Raw genomic sequence first — 26344 nt, forward strand, 5'->3', positions numbered from 1 at the left:
TTTTTTTTGTACATCAAAATGTTACAAAAACAAATGTCACAATATTTTGAGGAGAAAATTATTGTGAGTTTACATTAATATTTTTGTGTGTAGCATGGCTTCTAAAAACGCTTTTGTATGAATTAACAGGTAACATGATTAGAACGAACAACCCAGTAGGTGGCGACAAAAACCTTGTTTACGTCTGTGTATTTGCACTGATTGGTTGTTGAGAAGTTTGCTGAATGAAGGGGGCGGTGCTTCATTCACCCTCGAAGCCATATAAAACCCCCCAGTTGTATTTTTGCACACGGTCTGATCGGCCCGTGGGCTTGCAGCAGGACTTTAAGTTTGAATGTTGGGTTTCTGTAAGGTAAGAAGAGCATCAATAGATTGAACTACTATAGGATAACTATTCCAAACATACAGAGAAACAACAATGCTTTGCCATATAACGCTCCCGGACGCGGTGGTGATGGAGGTGGATGTTGATTCGAAGGCTAATGGAGAGGACTGCTTACACAAGGTACATTTATTAGAATGGAAATTGAACCATGCTAAATCTATTTTATTCCATGTTGTCAGTGTCTGTGTGTTGGGGTTGCAAATTAATGCAGTTTTAACCATTTTGATTTCTGTAAACATTTGGGGAATTTGAATAAAATAAACTTACTTGTAACAATGTAACAACAGTGTAGTACTTGTAACATTGTATTTAACTACCAGACTTGATGGGGTATTGACTTCTTTAGTGAAGTGGTTTGTTCTATTGTTTTGACGCACAGGTCTGTCGGAAACTGGGAATAATAGAGGTGGATTACTTTGGGCTCCAGTTCAGTGGAAGCAAAGGGGAGAGTTTGTGGTTGAATCTGAGGAACAGGATCTCACAACAGATGGATAACCTGGCTCCCTGCAGACTGAAGCTCCGAGTCAAGTTCTTTGTAGAACCCCATCTCACCCTGCAAGAACAGACAAGGTATGTTTATTGTGCACTCTATAAGGGACCTATTTGGAGTAAGGCACTCTGCCTATTGTAGCTAATGGTACTGCAAACATTAGATGTAAAGGTAGGTAATGTCTTTTTTAAATGCAATAAGATTACCAAATGTAGTAACAGAACAGATTGGATCAGATAAAATCGAGTTAAAACCCTACTATTTCGGTCAACTTGTAATCTTTCAGCCCATAGTCTTCATTTAGGATCAATAGGTAATGTCACCTACTGGCTTCTCTCCCCATCAAGGGGATGTTTGACCTCCCGTATGCAAACAGTGGCTGGAGACGCATCAGCAGCGAGTTAGTTACCCTGCATGCATTGAACTGTGTGATCAGCAGCTCTAGCGCTAACCTGTAATGTATTCGGCGCATGTGGCATATTTGATTTGATCAGCAAGCTGTAACGCTAACCTACATGTCCCTGGCCAGTCAATGTGCTCTATGGGCTTTCTTCCAGTGTATAACGTGTGTGTATATAATGTGACTCAGGATGCGTCCCAAACGGCCCCCTTTTCTCTTTATAGCGCACTACTTTTGATCATATTCCTATGGGTGCAGTAGGGCTGTGTCCCGATCACTCTATCCATATCCCAAAGTGTGCACTTTGCACACTCCCCCGTGTTGAGCGATTAGTGCTTTTTGAGGTCTGTTTAAAAATAAAATTAAAAATCACGGTTTCGATTATTTGGGATGAATGCTGTAACAACACAGAATAAAAAGTCCATTGGTGGTAGTGACTGCCCATTACTGCTGAACAAGTATTTGTTACACTGCCGATTTTGCAGGTTTTCCTACTTACAAAGCATGTAGAGGTCTGTAATTTTTATCATAGGTACACTTCAACAAAAATCCAGAAAATCACATTGTATGATTTTTAAGTAATTCATTTGCATTTTATTGCATGACATAAGTATTTGATACATCAGAAAAGCAGAACTTAATATTTGGTACAGAAACCTTTGTTTGCAATTACAGAGATCATAAGTTTCCTGTAGGTCTTGACCAGGTTTGCACACACTGCAGCAGGGATTTTGGCCCACTCCTCCATACAGACCTTCTCCAGATCCTTCAGGTTTCGGGGCTGTCGCTGGGCAATACGGACTTTCAGCTCCCTCCAAAGATTTTCTATTGGGTTCAGGTCTGGAGACTGGCTAGGCCACTCCAGGACCTTGAGATGTTTCTTACGGAGCCACTCCTTAGTTGCCCTGGCTGTGTGTTTCGGGTCGTTGTCATGCTGGAAGACCCAGCCACGACCCATCTTCAATGCTCTTACTGAGGGAAGGAGGTTGTTGGCCAAGATCTCGCGATACATGGCCCCATCCATCCTCCCCTCAATACGGTGCAGTCGTCCTGTCCCCTTTGCAGAAAAGCATCCCCAAAGAATGATGTTTCCACCTCCATGCTTCACGGTTGGGATGGTGTTCTTGGGGTTGTACTCATCCTTCTTCTTCCTCCAAACACGGCGAGTGGAGTTTAGACCAAAAAGCTCTATTTTTGTCTCATCAGACCACATGACCTTCTCCCATTCCTCCTCTGGATCATCCAGATGGTCATTGGCAAACTTCAGACGGGCCTGGACATGCGCTGGCTTGAGCAGGGGGACCTTGCGTGCGCTGCAGGATTTTAATCCATGACGGCGTAGTGTGTTACTAATGGTTTTCTTTGAGACTGTGGTCCCAGCTCTCTTCAGGTCATTGACCAGGTCCTGCCGTGTAGTTCTGGGCTGATCCCTCACCTTCCTCATGATCATTGATGCCCCACGAGGTGAGATCTTGCATGGAGCCCCAGACCGAGGGTGATTGACCGTCATCTTGAACTTCTTCCATTTTCTAATAATTGCGCCAACAGTTGTTGCCTTCTCACCAAGCTGCTTGCCTATTGTCCTGTAGCCCATCCCAGCCTTGTGCAGGTCTACAATTTTATCCCTGATGTCCTTACACAGCTATCTGGTCTTGGCCATTGTGGAGAGGTTGGAGTCTGTTTGATTGAGTGTGTGGACAGGTGTCTTTTATACAGGTAACGAGTTCAAACAGGTGCAGTTAATACAGGTAATGAGTGGAGAACAGGAGGGCTTCTTAAAGAAAAACGAACAGGTCTGTGAGAGCCGGAAATCTTACTGGTTGGTAGGTGATCAAATATTTGTCATGCAATAAAATGCAAATTAATTACTTAAAAATCATACAATGTGATTTTCAGGATTTTTGTTTTAGATTCCGTCTCTCACAGTTGAAGTGTACCTATGATAAAAATTACAGACCTCTACATGCTTTGTAAGTAGGAAAACCTGCAAAATCGGCAGTGTATCAAATACTTGTTCTCCCCACTATGTATTATTAAATTCCATTCCTTACTTAGATTTGTGTGTATTGGGTATGTGTTGTGAAATTGTTAGATATTACTTGTTAGATATTACTGCACTGTCGGAGCTAGAAGCACAAGCATTTCGCTACACCCGCAATAACATCTGCTAAACACGTGTATGTGACAAATAACATTTGATTTGATTTGGATTTAAAAGCATTGGATTAGCTGGAGGGAGTTTCCACCTTTGTGAAATTCATGATGGGATGTGTGCAAGGGCACAATTCAGGGGAAGGGCGTAGAATTGGGACCCAGCCAGACTGACCGGAAGAGTCTGGGCTTGTCCTCTTTTTACAGATGCCCTGCATTGACATTGGCAAGTCAATCTGACGGGGAGCATCGAGCTCACATATGGCACTAGCATACAGTACTATACCAGCCAGCCAGGGTACCTACAGTACTATACCAGCCAGCCAGGGTACCTACAGGACTATACCAGCCAGCCAGGGTACCTACAGGACTATACCAGCCAGCCAGGGTACCTACAGGACTATACCAGCCAGCCAGGGTACCTACAGGACTATACCAGCCAGCCAGGGTACCTACAGTACTATACCAGCCAGCCAGGGTACCTACAGGACTATACCAGCCAGCCAGGGTACCTACAGTACTATACCAGCCAGCCAGGGTACCTACAGTACTATACCAGCCAGCCAGGGTACCTACAGGACTATACCAGCCAGCCAGGGTACCTACAGGACTATACCAGCCAGCCAGGGTACCTACAGTACTATACCAGCCAGCCAGGGTACCTACAGGACTATACCAGACAGCCAGGGTACCTACAGGACTATACCAGACAGCCAGGGTACCTACAGGACTATACCAGACAGCCAGGGTACTACTAGAGTCTAGTGTATTTTCTTCAATAACAAAATCATTGCAAAAAAAACAAGTAGCCTACTACTAGAGCATAGCTTCACATGACTGCCAACCAGGTCTCATAGACAGGCAGACCGAGAGCTGCCAGTTTGGTTTGCCCTGGAGTGCCCTGACACCATGTATCGACTGACAAGACAAACAGAGGGGTCTGGAGTGTGTGCCATGAAGGGGAGTAGCCTGACTACCATCCACATCGCTCCTGCCGAACACCACGCCACTATCATTTCCTCTAACGTGTGGAGCGATCGATTAGAGCAGCAGAATTACATTCAGGATGAGTCCTCAGGCTAGAACAGGAGACTACTGGATCTAACTTTTATTTGATCTGTCCGGTTTCTCCTCATCACTCCATTACCGACTAGCTATATTGATTTGAGACGTCCAGTATGTCATCTCCACTGGGTTGGTTGGTCATAAGGGATGGGGATGATGTAATTATGAGGTGTGTGTTTGGACTGTGTTCACTCCAGAAACGAGGTCAGGGGTCAGACAGCAGAATCATGGGCAGGGGTTTGTAACCAGGAGACGGACAGAAAAGTCAGTCGATTGTTGCTTTAAAGTCAACTCCTGAAACTAGTGCCAATACAGCCATTCAAAGTGAAAGGAAGTTCACAAGCACTCCAACATCAGTTTAGAGTTGAGGCACAAGCTGCATGCGACCCACAATCCTTTGGGAGGATTCTGCTGCTGTGCTCCAACAGTTTTAGAATGTCCCTCATAGCTTGGCCCTGAGCCAAGTGCTGTCAGAGGGTTACTTTAACACACTGGACTGTTTCTACAGGAGGATACTGCAGTCAGTCTGAGAGAGTTACTTCAACACACTAGACTGTTGCTACAGGAGGATACTGCAGTCAGTCTGAGAGTTACTTCAACACATTAGACTGTTGCTACAGGAGGATACTGCAGTCAGTCTGAGAGAGTTACTTCAACACATTAGACTGTTTCTACAGGAGGATACTGCAGTCAGTCTGAGAGTTACTTCAACACACTAGACTGTTGCTACAGGAGGATACTGCAGTCAGTCTGAGAGTTACTTCAACACACTAGACTGTTGCTACAGGAGGATACTGCAGTCAGTCTGAGAGTTACTTCAACACATTAGACTGTTGCTACAGGAGGATACTGCAGTCAGTCTGAGAGAGTTACTTCAACACATTAGACTGTTTCTACAGGAGGATACTGCAGTCAGTCTGAGAGAGTTACTTCAACACATTAGACTGTTGCTACAGGAGGATACTGCAGTCAGTCTGAGAGTTACTTCAACACATTAGACTGTTGCTACAGGAGGATACTGCAGTCAGTCTGAGAGTTACTTCAACACATTAGACTGTTGCTACAGGAGGATACTGCAGTCAGTCTGAGAGTTACTTCAACACATTAGACTGTTGCTACAGGACGATACTTGGACAGAATGACAGTGTTTGAATGAAATCTTAAATTCCACACTGACAGCTCATATGTAGGCTAACTAGTTTGGTCTTGAGAGAAGACAGTCAGTTACACTATGTATAGTATCTACAGCAGGCTATGCCTGTACTATTGACACAGCTGACATGGCATATCTGAAATGCTGAACTTCAGAAAAGACACATTGCATAACTGACAGGTGTGGGAAAGTATGTCTGAAACCTTAACCTAACCAGTAAATCAACTTCTCCGGCGAAACAAAGAATTGAGAAAGTCAATTTAACGGAAAATGCCAAATGCTCTTAATCTTCTATCATAGCCTAAATCCTGTAATCTTCGTGGAAATTAATATAATTTCTTAACAATGTACAGTAGGACTACGTAGATACAATTATTTATTATCATAGCCTAACACAGGCAAATACACCTAATGTGAGCATACATGGGCTAATATACAGGCATGTAGGTGGCAAGATTAGAAAGTGTCAATGATAGTTTTTTTGTTTTATATAACAAAAAAATAGTTTTTGTCACATTCACCAGATGGATGCAGTGAAATGTGTTGAGGGTCAGCCATAGTAGTACAGCGCCCCTGGGGCATATTAGGGTTAAGTGCCTTGCTCAAGCACACGTCGACAGATTTTTCACCTTGTCTGACAGATGGGTCAACACCGTTTTGGTGTGTTCTCAGCCTTTGCTTGAGTAGGGGTTGACACGAGGAAACACTGCAAACGATGGAACATGAACCATGTATCGCAGACAACAACAAAGTATAGGCTATCACCCAAAACAAAATATATAGTGCTACTAAATCACTCAGCCTTCAGATTATTCCTAAAGTAAAAGAATGCATGTTGTAAATCATAATTCATGACTCGTAAAAAAAAAAAAGTTTGATTTGTTGAATCAATTCAACAGGAGGCTTATGTAAGTTGTCTCTAAGCACGTGCTCTGCAGGCCCAAAAAGAGTTGCGCAAACAAGAGAGGGAGAGGCCCTCTCTGTCAGCAGTCCACATGCAGCTCCACACTCACTGACAATGAGAGCCATGCATCCTGCAGGCTTAGCATGCACAGTCCCACACAGCCACCCACCCCTGGAACTGGCCTCCCTCCACACTGGACTGAGGCTTCCCTGTCCCTGCCAAGGCTGCCTGATTTGTCACTGTCCAGAAAAACACCCTCCCAGTCTCTGGCTGGCTGAGAGTGTGAACACACTGTACTAGCCATTGTTAATCCAAGCAGGCATCCATCCTGTTGGCTACGGCTGGGAGCCCCACTAGCTACAGCCACACACACTGCTTTATCACATTGTACTGCAGACAAGCTGTTTAAATAGGATCTTCTGGTGATAAAACCTTGCAGGGCAGAGTTCATATACCAAGAGTTCAGGAGAGCATTCAGTACTTCTACTGTACTACAGCTGAGAGGAACCATGGGAGACTGTATTGTTGAGAGTTAGTGGTTTCCATAACGAGTAAGCATCAATCTTGTTTTAATAAGACTGCTCAAGCAAAGTAAAACCATTTGTCAAAACAGTTGCTACAGTGTGTTGTCTCTGACAGTCAGTCCTGCACCTACAGTGGCTTGTCTCTGACAGTCAGTCCTGCACCTACAGTGGCTTGTCTCTGACAGTCAGTCCTGCACCTACAGTGGCTTGTCTCTGACAGTCAGTCCTGCACCTACAGTGGCTTGTCTCTGACAGTCAGTCCTGCACCTACAGTGGCTTGTCTCTGACAGTCAGTCCTGTACCTACAGTGGCTTGTCTCTGACAGTCAGTCCTGCACCTACAGTGGCTTGTCTCTGACAGTCAGTCCTGCACCTACAGTGGCTTGTCTCTGACAGTCAGTCCTGTACCTACTCTATAATATCAAAGGAGTGCCTTTTTTAAACTGTCTATCATTATTATCAGATATAATAAATAGGTGTCTGGAGTCTTGCAGAATGTGATGTGAGCCAGTTAGGACTTGCATAGGCTACATATGTAGAACTAGAGCCATGAAACCATGACTCATGCGTGAATATACCTACCGTAGGCTACCCACTGTAGATTAATGTACCCACTGTAGATTCATACTGTATATGAATCTACAGTGGGGAGAACAAGTATTTGATACTCTGAACTCTGACGTAGTGTGTGATTACTACGTGACTTCCGTCTCGCTTCCGCATTGTCTCCGTGCTGCTGTGCTGTTTGTTGCTACTTGGCTACCTGCCAAACTATTCACGTTTTACTTTTAATAAACGTTTAATCAATCTCTGTGTTCAACAAATTTACCAACTTTTTAGTTTTGTCCTCACTCATCTTTTTTCGTTAAACTTTTTCACCCCGGACGTTTTATCCCGAGACAGAAGAGTCATTTTCCTGTGCGTTTTAGCTGCCAACTTTACTTTATTTTCCTTTTTTCCATCGCAACTTTTTTCCCTTATTCAACTTTTTCACTCCGGACGCTTTATCTGGACATGGTTCGTCAACATCTTCAACAGCCGAAGCTAAGTAGTAACATTAACATGATGTCTTCTAATTGCAGTCGCTGTACTCATAATATACAGGAGAACGATCGCCTTACGGCGAGAATAGCTGTGCTACAAGCCCAGCTTCAGACGCAATCGTTAGGCAAGGGTAATTTCAGTGTAGGAAAGGAAGAAACAGCGTCTGTGCCACCAGTAAGTACAGACAGTAACGTTAGTATAAATCCCCCCGCACAGTCCCCGCAGCCGGACAACTTTCTCATGGCTTCTGGAGGGAAATACTGTTGGAATGCTCAACCGGTGTCGCTCATTCAGCCGACAGAAACCTTCAACCGGTTTTCCCCATTATGTAGCGAGTCGGAGTCTGAGTCTGAGTCTGAGTCTTCTCTTGTCTCTACTCCTCCCGTTACGGGGTCTGAGACGCCGAAGGCTCCCACCATTAGCTCTGACAAATTGAAAACCCTAGTCATTGGCGACTCCATTACCCGCAGTATTAGACTTAAAACGAATCACCCAGCGATCATACACTGTTTACCAGGGGGCAGGGCTACCGACGTTAAGGCTAATCTAAAGATGGTGCTGGCTAAAGCTAAAACTGGCGAGTGTAGAGAGTATAGAGATATTGTTATCCACGTCGGCACCAACGATGTTAGGATGAAACAGTCAGAGGTCACCAAGTGCAACATAGCTTCAGCGTGTAAATCAGCTAGAAAGATGTGTCGGCATCGAGTAATTGTCTCTGGCCCCCTCCCAGTTAGGGGAAGTGACGAGCTCTACAGCAGAGTCTCAGCACTCAATCGCTGGTTGAAAACTGTTTTCTGCCCCTCCCAAAAGATAACATTTGTGGATAATTGGCCCTCTTTCTGGGACTCACCCACAAACAGGACCAAGCCTGACCTGCTGAGGAGTGACGGACTCCATCCTAGCTGGAGGGGTGCTCTCCTCTTATCTACCAACATAGATAGGGCTCTAACTCCTCTAGCCCCACAGTGAAATAGGGTGCAGGCCAGGCAGCAGGCTGTTAGCCAACCTGCCAGCTTAGTGGAGTCTGCCAATAGCATAGTCAGTGTAGTCAGCTCAGCCATACCCATTGAGACTGTGTCTGTGCCTCGACCTAGGTTGGGCAAAACTAAACATGGCGGTGTTCACCCTAGCAATCTTATTAGGATAAAGACCTCCTCCATTCCTGCCATTATTGAAAGAGATCGTGATACCTCACATCTCAAAATAGGGTTACTTAATGTTAGATCCCTCACTTCAAAGGCAGTCATAGTCAATGAACTAATCACTGATCATAATCTTGATGTGATTGGCCTGACTGAAACATGGCTTAAGCCTGATGAATTTGCTGTGTTAAATGAGGCCTCACCTCCTGGTTACACTAGTGACCATATTCCCCGTGCATCCCGCAAAGGCGGAGGTGTTGCTAACATTTACGATAGCAAATTTCAATTTACAAAAAAAAAAATGGCGTTTTCATCTTTTGAGCTTCTAGTCATGAAATCTATGCAGCCTACTCAATCACTTTTTATAGCTACTGTTTACAGGCCTCCTGGGCCATATACAGCGTTCCTCTCTGAGTTTCCTGAATTCCTATCAGACCTTGTAGTCATAGCAGATCATATTCTAATTTTTGGTGATTTTAATATTCACATGGAGAAGTCCACAGACCCACTCCAAAAGTCTTTCGGAGCCATCATCGACTCAGTGGGTTTTGTCCAACATGTCTCTGGACCTACTCACTGCCACAGTCATACTCTGGACCTAGTTTTGTCCCATGGAATAAATGTTGTAGATCTTAATGTTTTTCCACAAAATCCTGGACTATCGGACCACCATTTTATTACGTTTGCAATCGCAACAAATAATCTGCTCAGACCCCAACCAAGGAGCATCAAAAGTCGTGCTATAAATTCTCAGACAACACAAAAATTCCTTGATGCCCTTCCAGACTCCTTCTGCCTACCCAAGGACGTCAGAGGACAAAAATCAGTTAACCACTTAACTGAGGAACTCAATTTAACCTTGCGCAATACCCTAGATGCAGTTGCACCCTTAAAAACGAAAAACATTTGTCATAAGAAACTAGCTCCCTGGTATACAGAAAATACCCGAGCTTTGAAGCAAGCTTCCAGGAAATTGGAACGGAAATGGCGCCACACCAAACTGGAAGTCTTCCGACTAGCTTGGAAAGACAGTACCGTGCAGTACCGAAGAGCCCTCACTGCTGCTCGATCATCCTACTTTTCCAACTTAATCGAGGAAAATAAGAATAATCCAAAATTTCTTTTTGATACTGTTGCAAAGCTAACTAAAAAGCAGCATTCCCCAAGAGAGGATGGCTTTCACTTCAGCAGTAATAAATTCATGAACTTCTTTGAGGAAAAGATCATGACCATTAGAAAGCAAATTACGGACTCCTCTTTGAATCTGCGTATTCCTCCAGGGCTTAGCTGTCCTGGATCTGCACAGCTCTGCGAGGGCCTGGGATCGGGAGAGACACTTAAGTGTTTTAGTACTATATCTCTTGACACAATGATGAAAATAATCATGGCCTCTAAACCTTCAAGCTGCATACTGGATCCTATTCCTACTAAACTGCTGAAGGAGCTGCTTCCTGTGCTTGGCCCTCCTATGTTGAACATAATAAACAGCTCTCTATCCACCGGATGTGTACCAAACTCACTAAAAGTGGCAGTGATAAAGCCTCTCTTGAAAAAGCCAAACCTTGACCCGGAAAATATAAAAAACTATCGGCCTATATCGAATCTTCCATTCCTCTCAAAAATTTTAGAAAAAGCTGTTGCGCAGCAACTCACTGCCTTTCTGAAGACAAACAATGTATACGAAATGCTTCAGTCTGGTTTTAGACCCCATCATAGCACTGAGACTGCACTTGTGAAGGTGGTAAATGACCTTTTAATGGCGTCAGACCGAGGCTCTGCATCTGTCCTCGTGCTACTAGACCTTAGTGCTGCCTTTGACACCATCGATCACCACATTCTTTTGGAGAGACTGGAAACCCAAATTGGTCTACACGGACAAGTTCTGGCCTGGTTTAGATCTTACCTGTCGGAAAGATATCAGTTTGTCTCTGTGAATGGTCTGTCCTCCGACAAATCAACTGTACATTTCGGTGTTCCTCAAGGTTCCGTTTTAGGACCACTATTGTTTTCACTATATATTTTACCTCTTGGGGATGTTATTCGAAAACATAATGTTAACTTTCACTGCTATGCGGATGACACACAGCTGTACATTTCAATGAAACATGGTGAAGCCCCAAAATTGCCCTCGCTAGAAGCCTGTGTTTCAGACATAAGGAAGTGGATGGCTGAAAACTTTTTACTTTTAAACTCGGACAAAACAGAGATGCTTGTTCTAGGTCCCAAGAAACAAAGAGATCTTCTGTTAAATCTGACAATTCATCTTGATGGTTGTAAAGTCGTCTCAAATAAAACTGTGAAGGACCTCGGCGTTACTCTTGACCCTGATCTCTCTTTTGACGAACATATCAAGACTGTTTCAAGGACAGCTTTTTTCCATCTACGTAACATTGCAAAAATCAGAAATTTTCTGTCCAAAAATGATGCAGAAAAATTAATCCATGCATTTGTTACTTCTAGGTTAGACTACTGCAATGCTCTATTTTCCGGCTACCCGGATAAAGCACTAAATAAACTTCAGTTAGTGCTAAATACGGCTGCTAGAATCCTGACTAGAACCAAGAAATTTGATCATATTACTCCAGTGCTAGCTTCCCTACACTGGCTTCCTGTTAAGGCAAGGGCTGATTTCAAGGTTTTACTGTTAACCTATAAAGCGTTACATGGGCTTGCTCCTACCTATCTTTCCGAGTTGGTCCTGCCGTACATACCAATACGTACGCTACGGTCACAAGACGCAGGCCTCCTAATTGTCCCTAGAATTTCTAAACAAACAGCGGGAGGCAGGGCTTTCTCCTATAGATCTCCATTTTTATGGAACAGTCTGCCTACCCATGTGAGAGACGCAGACTCGGTCTCAACCTTTAAGTCTTTACTGAAGACTTATCTCTTCAGTAGGTCATATGATTGAGTGTAGTCTGGCCCAGGAGTGTGAAGGTGAACGGAAAGGCTCTGGAGCAACGAACAGCCCTTGCTGTCTCTGCCAGGCCGGTTCCCCTCTCCACTGGGGTTCTCTGCCTCTAACCCTGTTGCAGGGGCTGAGTCACTGGCTTGCTGGTGCTCTTTCATGCCGTCCCTGGGAGGGGTGCGTCACTTGAGTGGGTTGAGTTACTGACGTGATCTTCCTGTCTGGGTTGGCGCCCCCCCTTGGTTTGTGCTGTGGTGGAGACCTCTGTGGGCTATACTCGGCCTTGTCTCAGGATTGTAAGTTGGTGGTTGAGGATATCCCTCTAGTGGTGCGGGGGCTGTGCTTTGGCAGAGTGGGTGGGGTTATATCCTTCCTGTTTGGCCCTGTCCGGGGGTTTCTTCGGATGGGGCCACAGTGTCTCCGGACCGCTCCTGTCTCAGCCTCCAGTATTTATGCTGCAGTAGTTTATGTGTCGGGGGGCTGGGGTTAGTTGGTTATACCTGGAGTACTTCTCCTGTCTTATCCAGTGTCCTGTGTGAATTTAAGTATGCTCTCTCTAATTCTCTCGTTCTCTCTTTCTCTCTGAGAACCTGAGCCCTAGGACCATACGTCAGGACTACCGGGCATGATGACACCTTGCTGTCCCCAGTCCGCCTGGCCTTGCTGCTATTCCAGTTTCAACTGTTCTGCCTGCGGTTACGAAACCCCTACCTGTCCCAGACCTGCTGTTTTCAACTCTTAATGATCGGCTATGAAAAGCCAACTGAGAGACCTGAGCCCTAGGACCATACGTCGGGACTACCGGCCGTGGTGACTCCTTGCTGTCCCCAGTCCGCCTGGCCTTGCTGCTATTCCAGTTTCAACTGTTCTGCCTGCGGTTATGGAACCCCTACCTGTCCCAGACCTGCTGTTTTCAACTCTTAATGATCGGCTATGAAAAGCCAACTGAGATTTATTCCTGATTATTATTTGACCATGCTTGTCACTTATGAACATTTTTGAACATCTTGGCATGGTTCTGTTATAATCTTCACCCGGCACAGCCAGAAGAGGACTGGCCACCCCTCATAGCCTGGTTCCTCTCTAGGTTTCTTCCTAGGTTTTCGCCTTTCTAGGGAGTTTTTCCTAGCCACCGTGCTTCTACACCTGCATTACTAGCTGTTTGGGGTTTTAGGCTGGGTTTCTGTACAGCACTTCGAGATATTAGCTGATGTAAGAAGGGCTATATAAAATAAAATTGATTGATTGATACACTGCCGATTTTGCAGGTTTTCCTACTTACAAAGCATGTAGAGGTCTGTAATTTTTATCATAGGTACACTTCAACTGTGAGAGACGGAATCTAAAACAAAAATCCAGAAAATCACATTGTATGATTTTTAAGTAATTAATTTGCATTTTATTGCATGACATAAGTATTTGATCACCTACCAACCAGTAAGATTTCCGGCTCTCACAGACCTGTTCATTTTTCTTTAAGAAGCCCTCCTGTTCTCCACTCATTACCTGTATTAACTGCACCTGTTTGAACTCGTTACCTGTATAAAAGACACCTGTCCACACACTCAATCAAACAGACTCCAACCTCTCCACAATGGCCAAGACCAGATAGCTGTGTAAGGACATCAGGGATAAAATTGTAGACCTGCACAAGGCTGGGATGGGCTACAGGACAATAGGCAAGCAGCTTGGTGAGAAGGCAACAACTGTTGGCGCAATTATTAGAAAATGGAAGAAGTTCAAGATGACGGTCAATCACCCTCGGTCTGGGGCTCCATGCAAGATCTCACCTCGTGGGGCATCAATGATCATGAGGAAGGTGAGGGATCAGCCCAGAACTACACGGCAGGACCTGGTCAATGACCTGAAGAGAGCTGGGACCACAGTCTCAAAGAAAACCATTAGTAACACACTATGCCGTCATGGATTAAAATCCTGTAGTGCACGCAAGGTCCCCCTGCTCAAGCCAGCGCATGTCCAGGCCCGTCTGAAGTTTGCCAATGACCATCTGGATGATCCAGAGGAGGAATGGGAGAAGGTCATGTGGTCTGATGAGACAAAAATAGAGCTTTTTGGTCTAAACTCCACTCGCCGTGTTTGGAGGAAGAAGAAGGATGAGTACAACCCCAAGAACACCATCCCAACCGTGAAGCATGGAGGTGGAAACATCATTCTTTGGGGATGCTTTTCTGCAAAGGGGACAGGACGACTGCTCCGTATTGAGGGGAGGATGGATGGGGCCATGTATCGCGAGATCTTGGCCAATAACCTCCTTCCCTCAGTAAGAGCATTAAAGATGGGTCGGGCTGGGTCTTCCAGCATGACAACGACCCAAAACACACATCTCAAGGTCCTGGAGTGGCCTAGCCAGTCTCCAGACCTGAACCCAATAGAAAATCTTTGGAGGGAGCTGAAAGTCCGTATTGCCCAGCGACAGCCCCGAAACCTGAAGGATCTGGAGAAGGTCTGTATGGAGGAGTGGGCCAAAATCCCTGCTGCAGTGTGTGCAAACCTGGTCAAGACCTACAGGAAACGTATGATCTCTGTAATTGCAAACAAAGGTTTCTGTACCAAATATTAAGTTCTGCTTTTCTGATGTATCAAATACTTATGTCATGCAATAAAATGCTAATTAATTACTTAAAAATCATACACTGTGATTTTCTGGATTTTTGTTTTAGATTCCGTCTCTCACAGTTGAAGTGTACCTATGATAAAAATTACAGACCTCTACATGCTTTGTAAGTAGGAAAACCTGCAAAATCGGCAGTGTAACAAATACTTGTTGTACCCACTGTAGATTCATGTACCCACTGTAGATTCATAAACCCACTGTAGGCTACCCACTGTAGATGCATTGCAGCAGGTATGTGGATATGTAGACTAATCTCAGCACCCAGAACCAAATCAGCTACTGGATGTTAATGTTATGGCTGTGATGAGAGACCAGTGGCCAGTGGATATCTGAAACTGATCTGAAAATCTATGTCATGTCCTACCAACTCAACCAAACTTTGACCGGACAAATACTGTAGGAATACTATAGGCAAAGTGCCTTAACCCCCCCAAAAAACGTACTACCCCACACTGTTCCCCAGAGTGCACTCTGTTCTCCCAACTCGAACAAACTTTAACCACACAAATAAGTAAGCTTTGACATTTTCAGATGCACGGTTCAGGACTTTCATTATGACTGCTGTTACACCACTAACACTGCTGTTACACCACTAACACTGCTGTTACACCACTAACACTGCTGTTACACCACTAACACTGCTGTTACACTGTAGTAGTATACTTTGAAGTAAATCACAGACTGACATAACAACAACAAGTGATCAATATCAGTTGTTGTAGTCTGAGTTTGTAGTTTTGGAATGGCTTCCTGTTTATCACCTGGTAGCATGGGACTGTATGGGGTTGTGGTCTGCCTGCACCAGCAATTCTGCCGCCCACATTCCTCACTGGAGGGATAAGAGCGCTAGCTGACCCTGTGGACAGAAGGGTCAAGCGCTCATAACAGACATGAGAGAACTGTCATTTATAAAGAGGACTATCTTCGCTCCTCTTTTCAGTGCAACTTCCTGTTTTTGAGGATGCACAGAGGGCTAGTTTCCCATTATCAGTGAAGTTGTATTCTTGTTCTTCCTCGTTTAGGGCTAGGTTGAAGATAACAAGAGGATTCTAATATCCCATAACTCTTTGCATAAATGAGGAAGAATTCTAATCAAAGGGACCAGTGATACTAGTTATTACGTTGTCCTAACCTGGGTATCTTCAACCTAGCTTTAGGGCCTACAAAAGAGGACTATCTTCATTCCTCTTGTCAGTGCAATGTCCTGTTTTGACGAGGCAAAAATGGCTAGTTTAGTTTCCCATTATCAGTGCAGTTTTGTGAAGTTGTATTCTCATTCTTCCTCATGTCCATCATATAACCCTTAACACATCCTTCTCTCCTTCAGACATATGTTCTTCATGCACATAAAGGATGAGCTGGACAGTGGCAGCCTGCAGATGGAGGCTGAGCAGGCCAAGGAACTGTGTGCCGTCCTAGCCCAGGCTGAGTACGGAGACTACAACCAGAACACAGCCAAGTACTGCTCCAGCCAGATCTTCAGACGGGAGCCCAACCTGGCAACCATCAACAGGTCAGCACAGCAATGAGTAACTTGACTCCACCTGCATTCCATTTCTTACTAAGAACTGCTCTGTGCTGACTTGTAGAACTGCTGTAGATCCAAGATGATACAAATATGTCCTTTGTTTTGTGAAGGGCATCTGAACAGCTGTCTTCTGCTTGTTGCCTTGACCTGGGAGGAGCCTAAATACTCCCAAATCAGCATAATAATGGGGTTCACAACTTCTGCCCCCAAAAAACAAGGCTGCTGACTCAGCCAGCCCTGCATCTATGTACATTCAGTACTGTGCAGTAGAGTACATACAGTTCTCATTCCTCATGTGTTTAGTTTAGTTTTAGTAAAAGTATTTTGCAGATTAAAAAAAAAAAACATACACAAGAACCAGTGCGGGGACAAAAACTGAAAACCCAGCAGGGATTATTTGGTGGTAACATTTTTAAATAGAATGGAGAAAACATTTTAATTCTATGGGTGGGTGATTGAACAGCATTACAAAGACTACAGAGAACAAGAACAAAAAGCAGAAAAATGTAACTCTTCTGTCCCGTCCTGCCCTGCTCCGTCTGCAGCATCCAGGAGAAGCACCGTGAGCTGGAGGGTCTGAGCCAGTCGTCAGCAGAGTACCGGGCCCTACAGCTAGTGTCCTCCCTGGAGAACTACGGGGTGGAATGGCACTGGGCCAGGGACTCCGAAGGACAGAGGCTGGCTATAGGGGTCGGTCCTGAAGGGGTGACCATCTGTCAGGAGGACTTCAGCCCCATCAACAGGTATATTCACTAAACTACCCTGACAGAGCTGTATGTAAAACATGTCATTTATTGATGCACTGTGAAAAAAACTAAAGTCAAGGTCGGCTGCCTGTCTTTTCTAGTGTGCAGTTTTTACACTAGTTTTTATGTATACAGATCTAGCAAAGGTGAAGATATAACACTGACCAGTTATACAGACTCAAGGCAGCACGCTCCTGTTACAGTGTACACACCGTTAATACGTGATTATGTAGTTCTATCTACAGGTACAGTAAAGAGTGACAAGGCAATTTAGGCTCCTCCCAGGTCAAGGCAATCTGTTAGACATTAGATATGAAGTACAGTGCATTCGGAAAGTATTCAGACCCCTTCACTTTTTCCACATTTTGTTACGTTACGGCCTTATTCTAAAATTGATTAAATAGTTTTTTCCCCTCACTAATCTATACACAATAACCCATAATGACAAAGCAAATAAAGGTTTTTAGATATTTTTGCGCAAAAATAAAAAAATTAAACGGAAATATCACATTTTACATAAGTATTCAGACCCTTTACTCAGTACTTTGTTGAAGCACCTTTGGTAGCGATTACAGCCTTGAGTCTTCTTGGGTATGACTCTACAAGCTTGGCACACCTGTATTTGGGGAGTTTCTCCCATTCTTCTCTGCAGATCCTCTCAAGCTCTGACAGGTTGGATCGCTGCACAGCTATTTTCAGGTCTCTCCAGAGATTCAAGTCCGGGCTCTGGCTGTGCCACTCAAGGACATTCAGAGACTTGTCCCGAAGCCACTCCCGCGTTGTCTTGGCTGTGTGCTTAGTGTCTTTGTCCTGTTGGAAGGTGAACCTTCGCCCCAGTCTGAGGTCCTGAGTGCTCTGAAGCAGGTTTTCATCAAGGATCTCTGTACTTTGCGCTGTTCATCTTTCCCTCGATCCTGACTAATCTCCCGGTCCCTGCCGCTGAAAAACATCCCCACAGCACGATGCTGCCACCACCATGCTTCACCGTAGGGATGGTATTGGCCAGGTGATGAGCGGCGCCTGGTTTCCTCCATATGTGACTCTTGGCATTCAGGCCAAAGAGTTCAATCTTGGTTTCATCAGACCAGAGAATCTTGTTTCTCATGGTCTGAGAGTCCTTTAGGTACCTTTTGGCAAACTCAAAGTGGGCTGTCGTGCCTTTTACTGAGGAGTGGCTTCTGTCTTGCCACTCTACCATAAAGGCCTGATTGGAGTACTGCAGAGATGGTTGTCCTTCTGGAAGGTTCTCCCATCTCCACAGAGGAACTCTGGAGCTCTGTCAGAGTGACCATCGGGTTCTTCTCCCCCGATTGCTCAGTTTGGCCAGGCTGCCAGCTCTAGGAAGAGTTTTGGTGGTTTCAAACTTCTTCCATTTAAGATGGAGGCCACTGTGTTCTTGAGTACCTTCAATGCTGCAGAAATGTTTTGGTACCCTTCCCCAGATCGTTGCCTCGACACAATCCTGTCTCAGAGCTCTACGGACAATTCCTTCAACCTCATGGCTTGGTTTTTGCTCTGACATGCACTGTCAACTGTAGGACCTTATATAGACAGGTGTGTGCCTTTCCAAATCATGTCCAATCAATCAAGTTGTATAAACATCTCAAGAATGATCAATGGAAACAGGATGCACCCGAGCTAAATTTTTTGTCTCATAGCGAAGGGTCTGAATACTTACAAAAATAAGGTGTGTAGATTGATTTTTATTTATTTAATCAATTTTAGAATAAGGCTGTAACGTAACAAAATGTGGAAAAAGTGAAGGGGTTTGAATACTTTCCGAATGCACTGAATGTAGAGCATACAATGACTCTTTCTCGCTTCTGTTCTAGGATCATTTACCCTATCATCCAGATGGCCACCCAGTCAGGGAAGAATGTGTACATGACCATCACTAGGGACAGTGGTGACGGTGTTGTCCTGCTGTTTAAGATGACAAGCACCAGAGCTGCCAGCGGCTTGTACCGGGCCATCACAGAGACCCATGCCTTCTACAGGTCAGCATCCACCAACCGTGTAGCATGGTTTACATAACAACAACATGCCTTCTACAGGTCAGCATCCACCAACCGTGTAGCATGGTTTACATAACAACATGCCTTCTACAGATCAGCATCCACCAACCGTGTAGCATGGTTTACATAACAACAACATGCCTTCTACAGGTCAGCATCCACCAACCGTGTAGCATGGTTTACATAACAGCAACATGCCTTCTACAGGTCAGCGACCAACCGTGTAGCATGGTTTACATAACAGCAACATGCCTTCTACAGGTCAGCATCCACCAACCGTGTAGCATGGTTTACATAACAACAACATGCCTTCTACAGGTCAGCATCCACCAACCATGTAGCATGGTTTACATAACAGCAACATGCCTTCTACAGGTCAGCATCCACCAACCGTGTAGCATGGTTTACATAACAACAACATGCCTTCTACAGGTCAGCATCCACCAACCGTGTAGCATGGTTTACATAACAACAACATGCCTTCTACAGGTCAGCGACCACCAACCGTGTAGCATGGTTTACATAACAACAACATGCCTTCTACAGGTCAGCATCCACCAACCGTGTAGCACGGTTTACATAACAGCAACATGCCTTCTACAGGTCAGCATCCACCAACCGTGTAGCATGGTTTACATAACAACAACATGCCTTCTACGGGTCAGCATCCACCAACCGTGTAGCATGGATTACATAACAACAACATGCCTTCTACAGGTCAGCATCCACCAACTGTGTAGCATGGTTTACATAACAACAACATGCCTTCTACAGGTCAGCATCCACCAACCGTGTAGCATGGTTTACATAACAACAACATGCCTTCTACAGGTCAGCGACCACCAACTGTGTAGCATGGTTTACATACCAACAACATGCCTTCTACAGGTCAGCGACCACCAACCGTGTAGCATGGTTTACATACCAACAACATGCTCACACACAGAGCAACATTTTCCTCTCGTTAACACATCTCTGCTGTGAGCCAATGCACAGTAAGAAATTATAATATGCAGCACAATTTATGTTGTACATTTTCTCTGACAATTTCCATGAGGAGTTACTGCTAAGTTAAATTTTAGTATACACGTGGATTCATTCCAGTTTTACACAATGTAATAAAACGTTCTAACATTGATTAGTGTTTTTGGTCACGTAGACTAACCGTGATCTTACTGGTCCTCCAGGTGTGACACGGTGACGAGCGACGTGATGATGCAGTACAGCCGTGATTTCAAGGGTCACCTGGCGTCTCTCTTCCTCAACGAGAACATCAACCTGGGCAAGAAGTACGTCTTCGACATCCGACGCACCTCCAAGGAGGTCTACGACCACTGCCGCCGGGTGCTCTACAATGCCGGCATTGGAGGGGACTGTGTGTCCGGCGGGGAGGGTGAGAGGAGCCCGTCGCGGTCCCCTGGGGTGGGGGAGGGAGGCTGTGAGGGGTGCCAGAGGCGCAGGGTCCTGGAGGAGAAGCTGCAGCAGCTCCAGGATCCTCTGCTGTGTATCCTGTGCTGTGAAGAGGAGATGGATGCTGCCTTTTGTCCCTGTGGACACATGGTGTGCTGCCACAACTGTGCCGTCCAGCTAGAGGTAACCCTAACGCCACGGTTTTTAAAAAAAGTCTATGTATAATTGTTTAGGTATTTTGTGGTCTTTATTTGATAGATACAGTGAAGAAGTGATTGAAATGGGGAGATAGAGGAGAGGGACATAGAATGGAAAGTTACTCAGTCAGGGTTTGAACCGCTGCCTCCATGGGTTTTATGTGGTCCAGGGGTGGCAGCACTACCATTAGACCATGTTACACGATAACGTCATGTTCAAGTGATTTAAGTATCTTCCACTGTGCTGAATGAACTTTGAACTCAGGGTGGTTGGGAGTTAATGAAATGAGCTGGTACTGTTATTCCCTTTTAAGCAAATGAAGTGAACTATTTGGTGAGGAGGGGTGTGGTAGATGGGAGGAATGTTTGCAGAGTCTATAGTTACCCTTCTTCCTATTGTTTATTGGCTGTCCTGAACCTTCTGTAACCTGTAGGTCGTAGGTTAAATGCCTGTAGGGCAGTACTGTCAGCTACTCTGTGGACACCGTTAATCCAGGATTATATGGACTAGTTCAGCCCCATCTACAGGACTGTATTTTAACAATAGTCTGTTTGATTCCCCACAAGTCACATATATTAATTACAGTGTTTTATGTTAAATTAGCATATTATATTCTAATCAAATCTCTTTTGATCTCTTCCTTTCAGGTGTGCCCAGTGTGTCGGTCAGAGGTGGACCATGTCCAGCACGTCTACCTGCCCACCTGTGCCAACCTGCTGTCCCTGGCGGTGAGCAGTGCTGCCCCCTTCAACATTCCCAGAGACCTGGCCGCTCACCTCTGTTCCTCCAGAGAGTTCTACACCAGCACAGACAAGATCTGTCACACGTAGATTTACTTCCAGTTAGGGTTGCAAAATTCAGCTTAACTTCCCCAAATTCCCAGGTTTTCCTAAATGTTTTGGATTTCCTGTTTATTCCCTCCTGCTTCCGAGGTGCTATATAAGACTGCATACTCAATCGTAGCTAGCTGGCTAACGTTATACTGCATCTAAAGTTAATCTGGCGACATCAAAATGATGACAAAAAGGTTTTCCTACGAATTATTTGCCTTCTTTAGAAATGTCATCATGTTTTCAAGCCATAGTAATAAACTTTAGACTGTAGTAGTAGTGATGTAGTAGTGCTGTAGTGGTGCTGTAGTAGTGTAGTAGTATACCAATAGTAGTGTAGTAGTATACCAGTAGTAGTGATGTAGTAGTGCTGTAGTAGTATACCAGTAGTGGTGCTGTAGTAGTATACCAATAGTAGTGCTGTAGTGTAGTAGTATACCAGTAGTAGTGCTGTAGTAGTATACCGGTAGTAGTATACCAGTAGTAGTGATGTAGTAGTATACCAGTGGTAGTGCTGTAGTAGTATACCTGTAGTAGTGCTGGAGTAGTATTATACCAGTGGTAGTGCTGTAGTAGTATACCAGTAGTAGTAGTAGTAGTAGTATGCCAGTAGTAGTGATATAGTAGTGCTGTAGTAGTATACCAGTAGTGGTGCTGTAGTAGTAGTATACCAATAGTAGTGCTGTAGTAGTATACCAGTAGTAGTGTAGTGATGTAGTAGTATACCAGTGGTAGTGCTGTAGTAGTAGTGCTGTAGTAGTAGTAGTATACCAGTAGTAGTAGTAGTAGTATACCAGTAGTAGTGCTGTAGTAGTATGCCAGTGGTAGTGATGTAGTATGCCAGTGGTAGTGCTGTAGTAGTGTACCAGTAGTAGTGCTGTAGTAATATGCCAGTAGTAATATACCAGTAGTATACTAGTAGTAGTGATGTTGTAGTAGTATACCAGTAATAGTGCTGTAGTCGTATACCAGTAGTAGTGATGTAGTAGTAGTAGTGCTGTAGTTGTATACCAGTAATAGTGCTGTAGTAGTATACCAGTAGTAGTGCTGTAGTTGTATACCAGTGGTAGTGCTGTAGTCGTATACCAGTGGTAGTGCTGTAGTTGTATACCAGTGGTAGTGCTGTAGTCGTATACCAGTGGTAGTGCTGTAGTCGTATACCAGTGGTAGTGCTGTAGTCGTATACCAGTGGTAGTGCTGTAGTCGTATAGCAGTGGTAGTGCTGTAGTCGTATACCAGTGGTAGTGCTGTAGTCGTATACCAGTGGTAGTGCTGTAGTCGTATACCAGTGGTAGTGCTGTAGTCGTATACCAGTAATAGTGCTGTAGTAGTATACCAGTGGTAGTGATGTAGTAGTGCTGTAGTCGTATACCAGTAGTAGTGCTGTAGTAGTATACCAATAGTAGTGCAAAGAGTCAATATTTGCAGTGTTGACCCTTATTTTTCAAGACCTCTGCAATCCGCCCTGGCATGCTGTCAATTAACTTCTGGGCCACATCCTGACTGATGGCAGCCCATTCTTGCATAATCAATGCTTTTTTTGTGGGTTTTTGTTTGTCCACCCGCCTCTTGAGGATTGACCACTAATTCTCAATGGGATTAAGGTCTGGGGAGTTTCCTGGCCATGGACCCAAAATGTCGATGTTTTGTTCCCCGAGCCACTTAGTTATCACTTTTGCCTTATGGTAAGGTGCTCCATCATGCTGGAAAAGGCATTGTTCGTCACCAAACTGTTCTTGGATGGTTGGGAGAAGTTGCTCTCGGAGGATGTGTTGGTACCATTCTTTATTCATGGCTGTGTTCTTAGGCAAAATTGTGAGTGAGCCCACTCCCTTGGCTGAGAAGCAACCCCACACATGAATGGTCTCAGGATGCTTTACTGTTGGCATGACATAGGACTAATGGTAGCGCTCACCTTGTCTTCTCCGGACAAGCTTTTTTCCGGATGCCCCAAACAATCGGAAAGGGGATTCATCAGAGAAAATGACTTTACCCCAGTCCTCAGCAGTCCAAACCCTGTACCTTTTGCAGAATATCAGTCTGTCCCTGATGTTTTTCCTGGAGAGAAGTGGCTTCCTCGCTGCCCTTCTTGACACCAGGCCATCCTCCAAAAGTATTCGCCTCACTGTGCGTGCAGATGCACTCACACCTGCCTGCTGCCATTCCTGAGCAAGCTCTGCACTGGTGGTGCCCCGATCCCTCAGCTTAATCAACTTTAGGAGACGGTCCTGGCGCTTGCTGGACTTTATTGGGAGCCCTGAAGCCTTCTTCATAATTGAACCTCTCTCCTTGAAGTTCTTGATGATCCAATAAATGGTTGATTTAGGTGCAATCTTACTAGCAGCAATATCCTTGCCTGTGAAGCCCTTTTTGTGCAAAGCAATGATGACGGCACGTGTTTCCTTGCAGGTAACCATGGTTAACAGAGGAAGAACAATGATTTCAAGCACCACCCTCCTTTTAAAGCTTCCAGTCTGTTATTCTAACTCAATCAGCATGACAGAGTGATCTCCAGCCTTGTCCTCGTCAACACTCACCTGTGTTAACGAGAGAATCACTGACATGATGTCAGCTGGTCCTTTTGTGGCAGGGCTGAAATGCAGTGGCAATGTTTTTTGGGGATTAAGTTCATTTTCATGGCAAAGAGGGACTTTGCAATTCATCTGATCACTATTCATAGCATTCTGGTGTATATGCAAATTGCCATCATAACTGAGGCAGCAGACTTTGTGAAAATTAATATTTGTGTCATTCTCAAAACCTTTGACCACGACTATATACCAGTAGTGCTGCAGTAATATGCCTGTAGTAGTATACCAGTAGTAGTATACCAGTAGTAGTGCTGTAGGAGTAAAGTAGTGTGCTACTGTATGAGGTGCTATATATGACTGCATACAGTAGCATTCTGACAGAGCTGATGGATCAATGCCAGCATTGCTATGGTAGCCTATACTGTTAATATACTGCTTCAGTACACAGTATAAACCTCTTCTCAATATTATCATTCCTTTTATTTATTACCAAATATAGCTATTTTGTTTTGTTTCAGTTGATCTGATTAACATCTACTGTGTAATTGTCTGTCTCTAGTGGCTTTTAACTTGGTTATACTAATTAATAAGGAGATATATATATATATATATATATATATATATATATATAAAACGCAACAATTTCAACGATTTTACAGAGTTACAGTTCATATAAGGAAATCAGTCAATTGAAATAAATTCCTTAGGCCCTAATCTATGGATTTCACATGATTGGGCAGGGGCACAGCCATGGGTGGGCCTGGAAGGGCATAGGCCTACCCAATTGGGAGACTGGCCCACCCACTGTGGAGCAAGGCCCAGCCAATCAGAATGAGTTTTTCCCAACAAAAGAGGTTTATTACAGACAGAAATACTCCTCAGTTTCATCATCTGTCCGGGTATATCATCTCGGATGAACCCGCAGGTGAAGAAGCCGGATGTGGAGGTCCTGGGCTGGTGTGATTACACATGGTCTGTGGTTGCGAGGCCGGTTGAACGTACTGCCAAATTCTCTAAAATGATGTTGGAGGTGGCTTATGGTAGAGAAATTAACATTTAAGTTCTCTGGCAACAGCTCTGGTGGACATTCCTGCAGTCAGCATGCCAATTCCATCTGTGACATTGTGTTGTGTGACAAAACTGCACATTTTAGAACAGACTTTTATTGTCCCCAACACAAGATGCACCTGTGTAATGATCGTGCTGTTTAATGAGCTTCTTGATATGCCACACCTGTCAGGTGGATGGATTATTTTGGCAAAGGAGAAATGCTCATTAACAGGGGTGTAAACAAATTTGTGCACAAAATTTGAGAGAAATAAGCTTTTTGTGCCTATAGAAAATGTCTGATCTTTTATTTCAACTCATGAAACATGGGAGCAACATGTTTTATGTTTTTGTTCAATGTATGTATACTGTAATTACACTCCATTGTATTTTGATCTTTGTTATCTCTGCCATATACAAACGGTATATCAGCAAAATGTGATGTCTCTGACCATATAGTGTTGAAATAGTCATTACATTAGACTAGATGAGTATAGCAGACCAGTTAAATAGTCATTACACTAGACTAGATGAGTATAGCAGACCAGTTAAATAGTCATTACACTAGACTAGAGGAGTATAGCAGACCAGTTAAATAGTCATTACACTAGACTAGATGAGTATAGCAGACCAGTTAAATAGTCATTACACTAGACTAGATGAGTATAGCAGACCAGTTAAATAGTCATTACACTAGACTAGAGGAGTATAGCAGACCAGTTAAATAGTCATTACACTAGACTAGAGGAGTATAGCAGACCACTAGAGTGTACCAGACCAGTATAACGTCTTAACTCGATGCTCTCTTAGACTGGAATATGATTGATTGCTGCCTTGAAGTGATTAAATGACTGATTGATGCTGTGACATATTTGATCAGTCTCACTGTTTGTGTCCCAAATACCACCCTATTCCCTATATAGTGCCCTACTTTTGAGGGCCCATAGGGCTGTAATGAAAAGTAGTGCACTATATAAGGAATATGGTGTCATTTGGTATGAATGTTCCCACTGTCTTGCAAAGATGAGTTACTCAATTATCTTCGGGCCCGCAGCGAGCTTAAAAAATGTACCAGTCTACTGAAGTCATATTATTGTTTCTCCTGCCACCCTGCAGCCCACTGCTGGCTTGTCTCTGAAGCTAACCCAGGTTGGTCCCTGGATAACAGACCAGATGCTGCTGGAAGTGGCCTAAAATAAATATCCCAGTGATTGGGGACATTGGCCTGTGTAGGGT

At 44.3% G+C, this 26344-nt stretch overlaps 1 protein-coding gene across 1 annotated transcript; it reads left to right on the forward strand.

Moving 5' to 3' along the window:
* The first annotated feature begins 323 nt into the window (after positions 1–323).
* On the forward strand, positions 324–23624 carry LOC311114812 (E3 ubiquitin-protein ligase MYLIP-A-like). The gene is made up of 7 exons (XM_084157238.1): positions 324–505; positions 765–955; positions 16131–16316; positions 16877–17074; positions 18910–19074; positions 20280–20685; positions 21348–23624. Exons 1-7 carry the CDS (start codon positions 419–421, stop codon positions 21528–21530), a joined length of 1416 nt encoding a protein of 471 aa, XP_084013364.1. The 5' UTR covers positions 324–418; the 3' UTR covers positions 21531–23624.
* The last annotated feature ends 2720 nt before the right edge of the window (positions 23625–26344 follow it).

Source organism: Coregonus lavaretus (genome assembly GCF_964263955.1).
Source record: "Coregonus lavaretus genome assembly, chromosome: 3".
Classification (NCBI taxonomy): Eukaryota; Metazoa; Chordata; class Actinopteri; order Salmoniformes; family Salmonidae; genus Coregonus; species Coregonus lavaretus.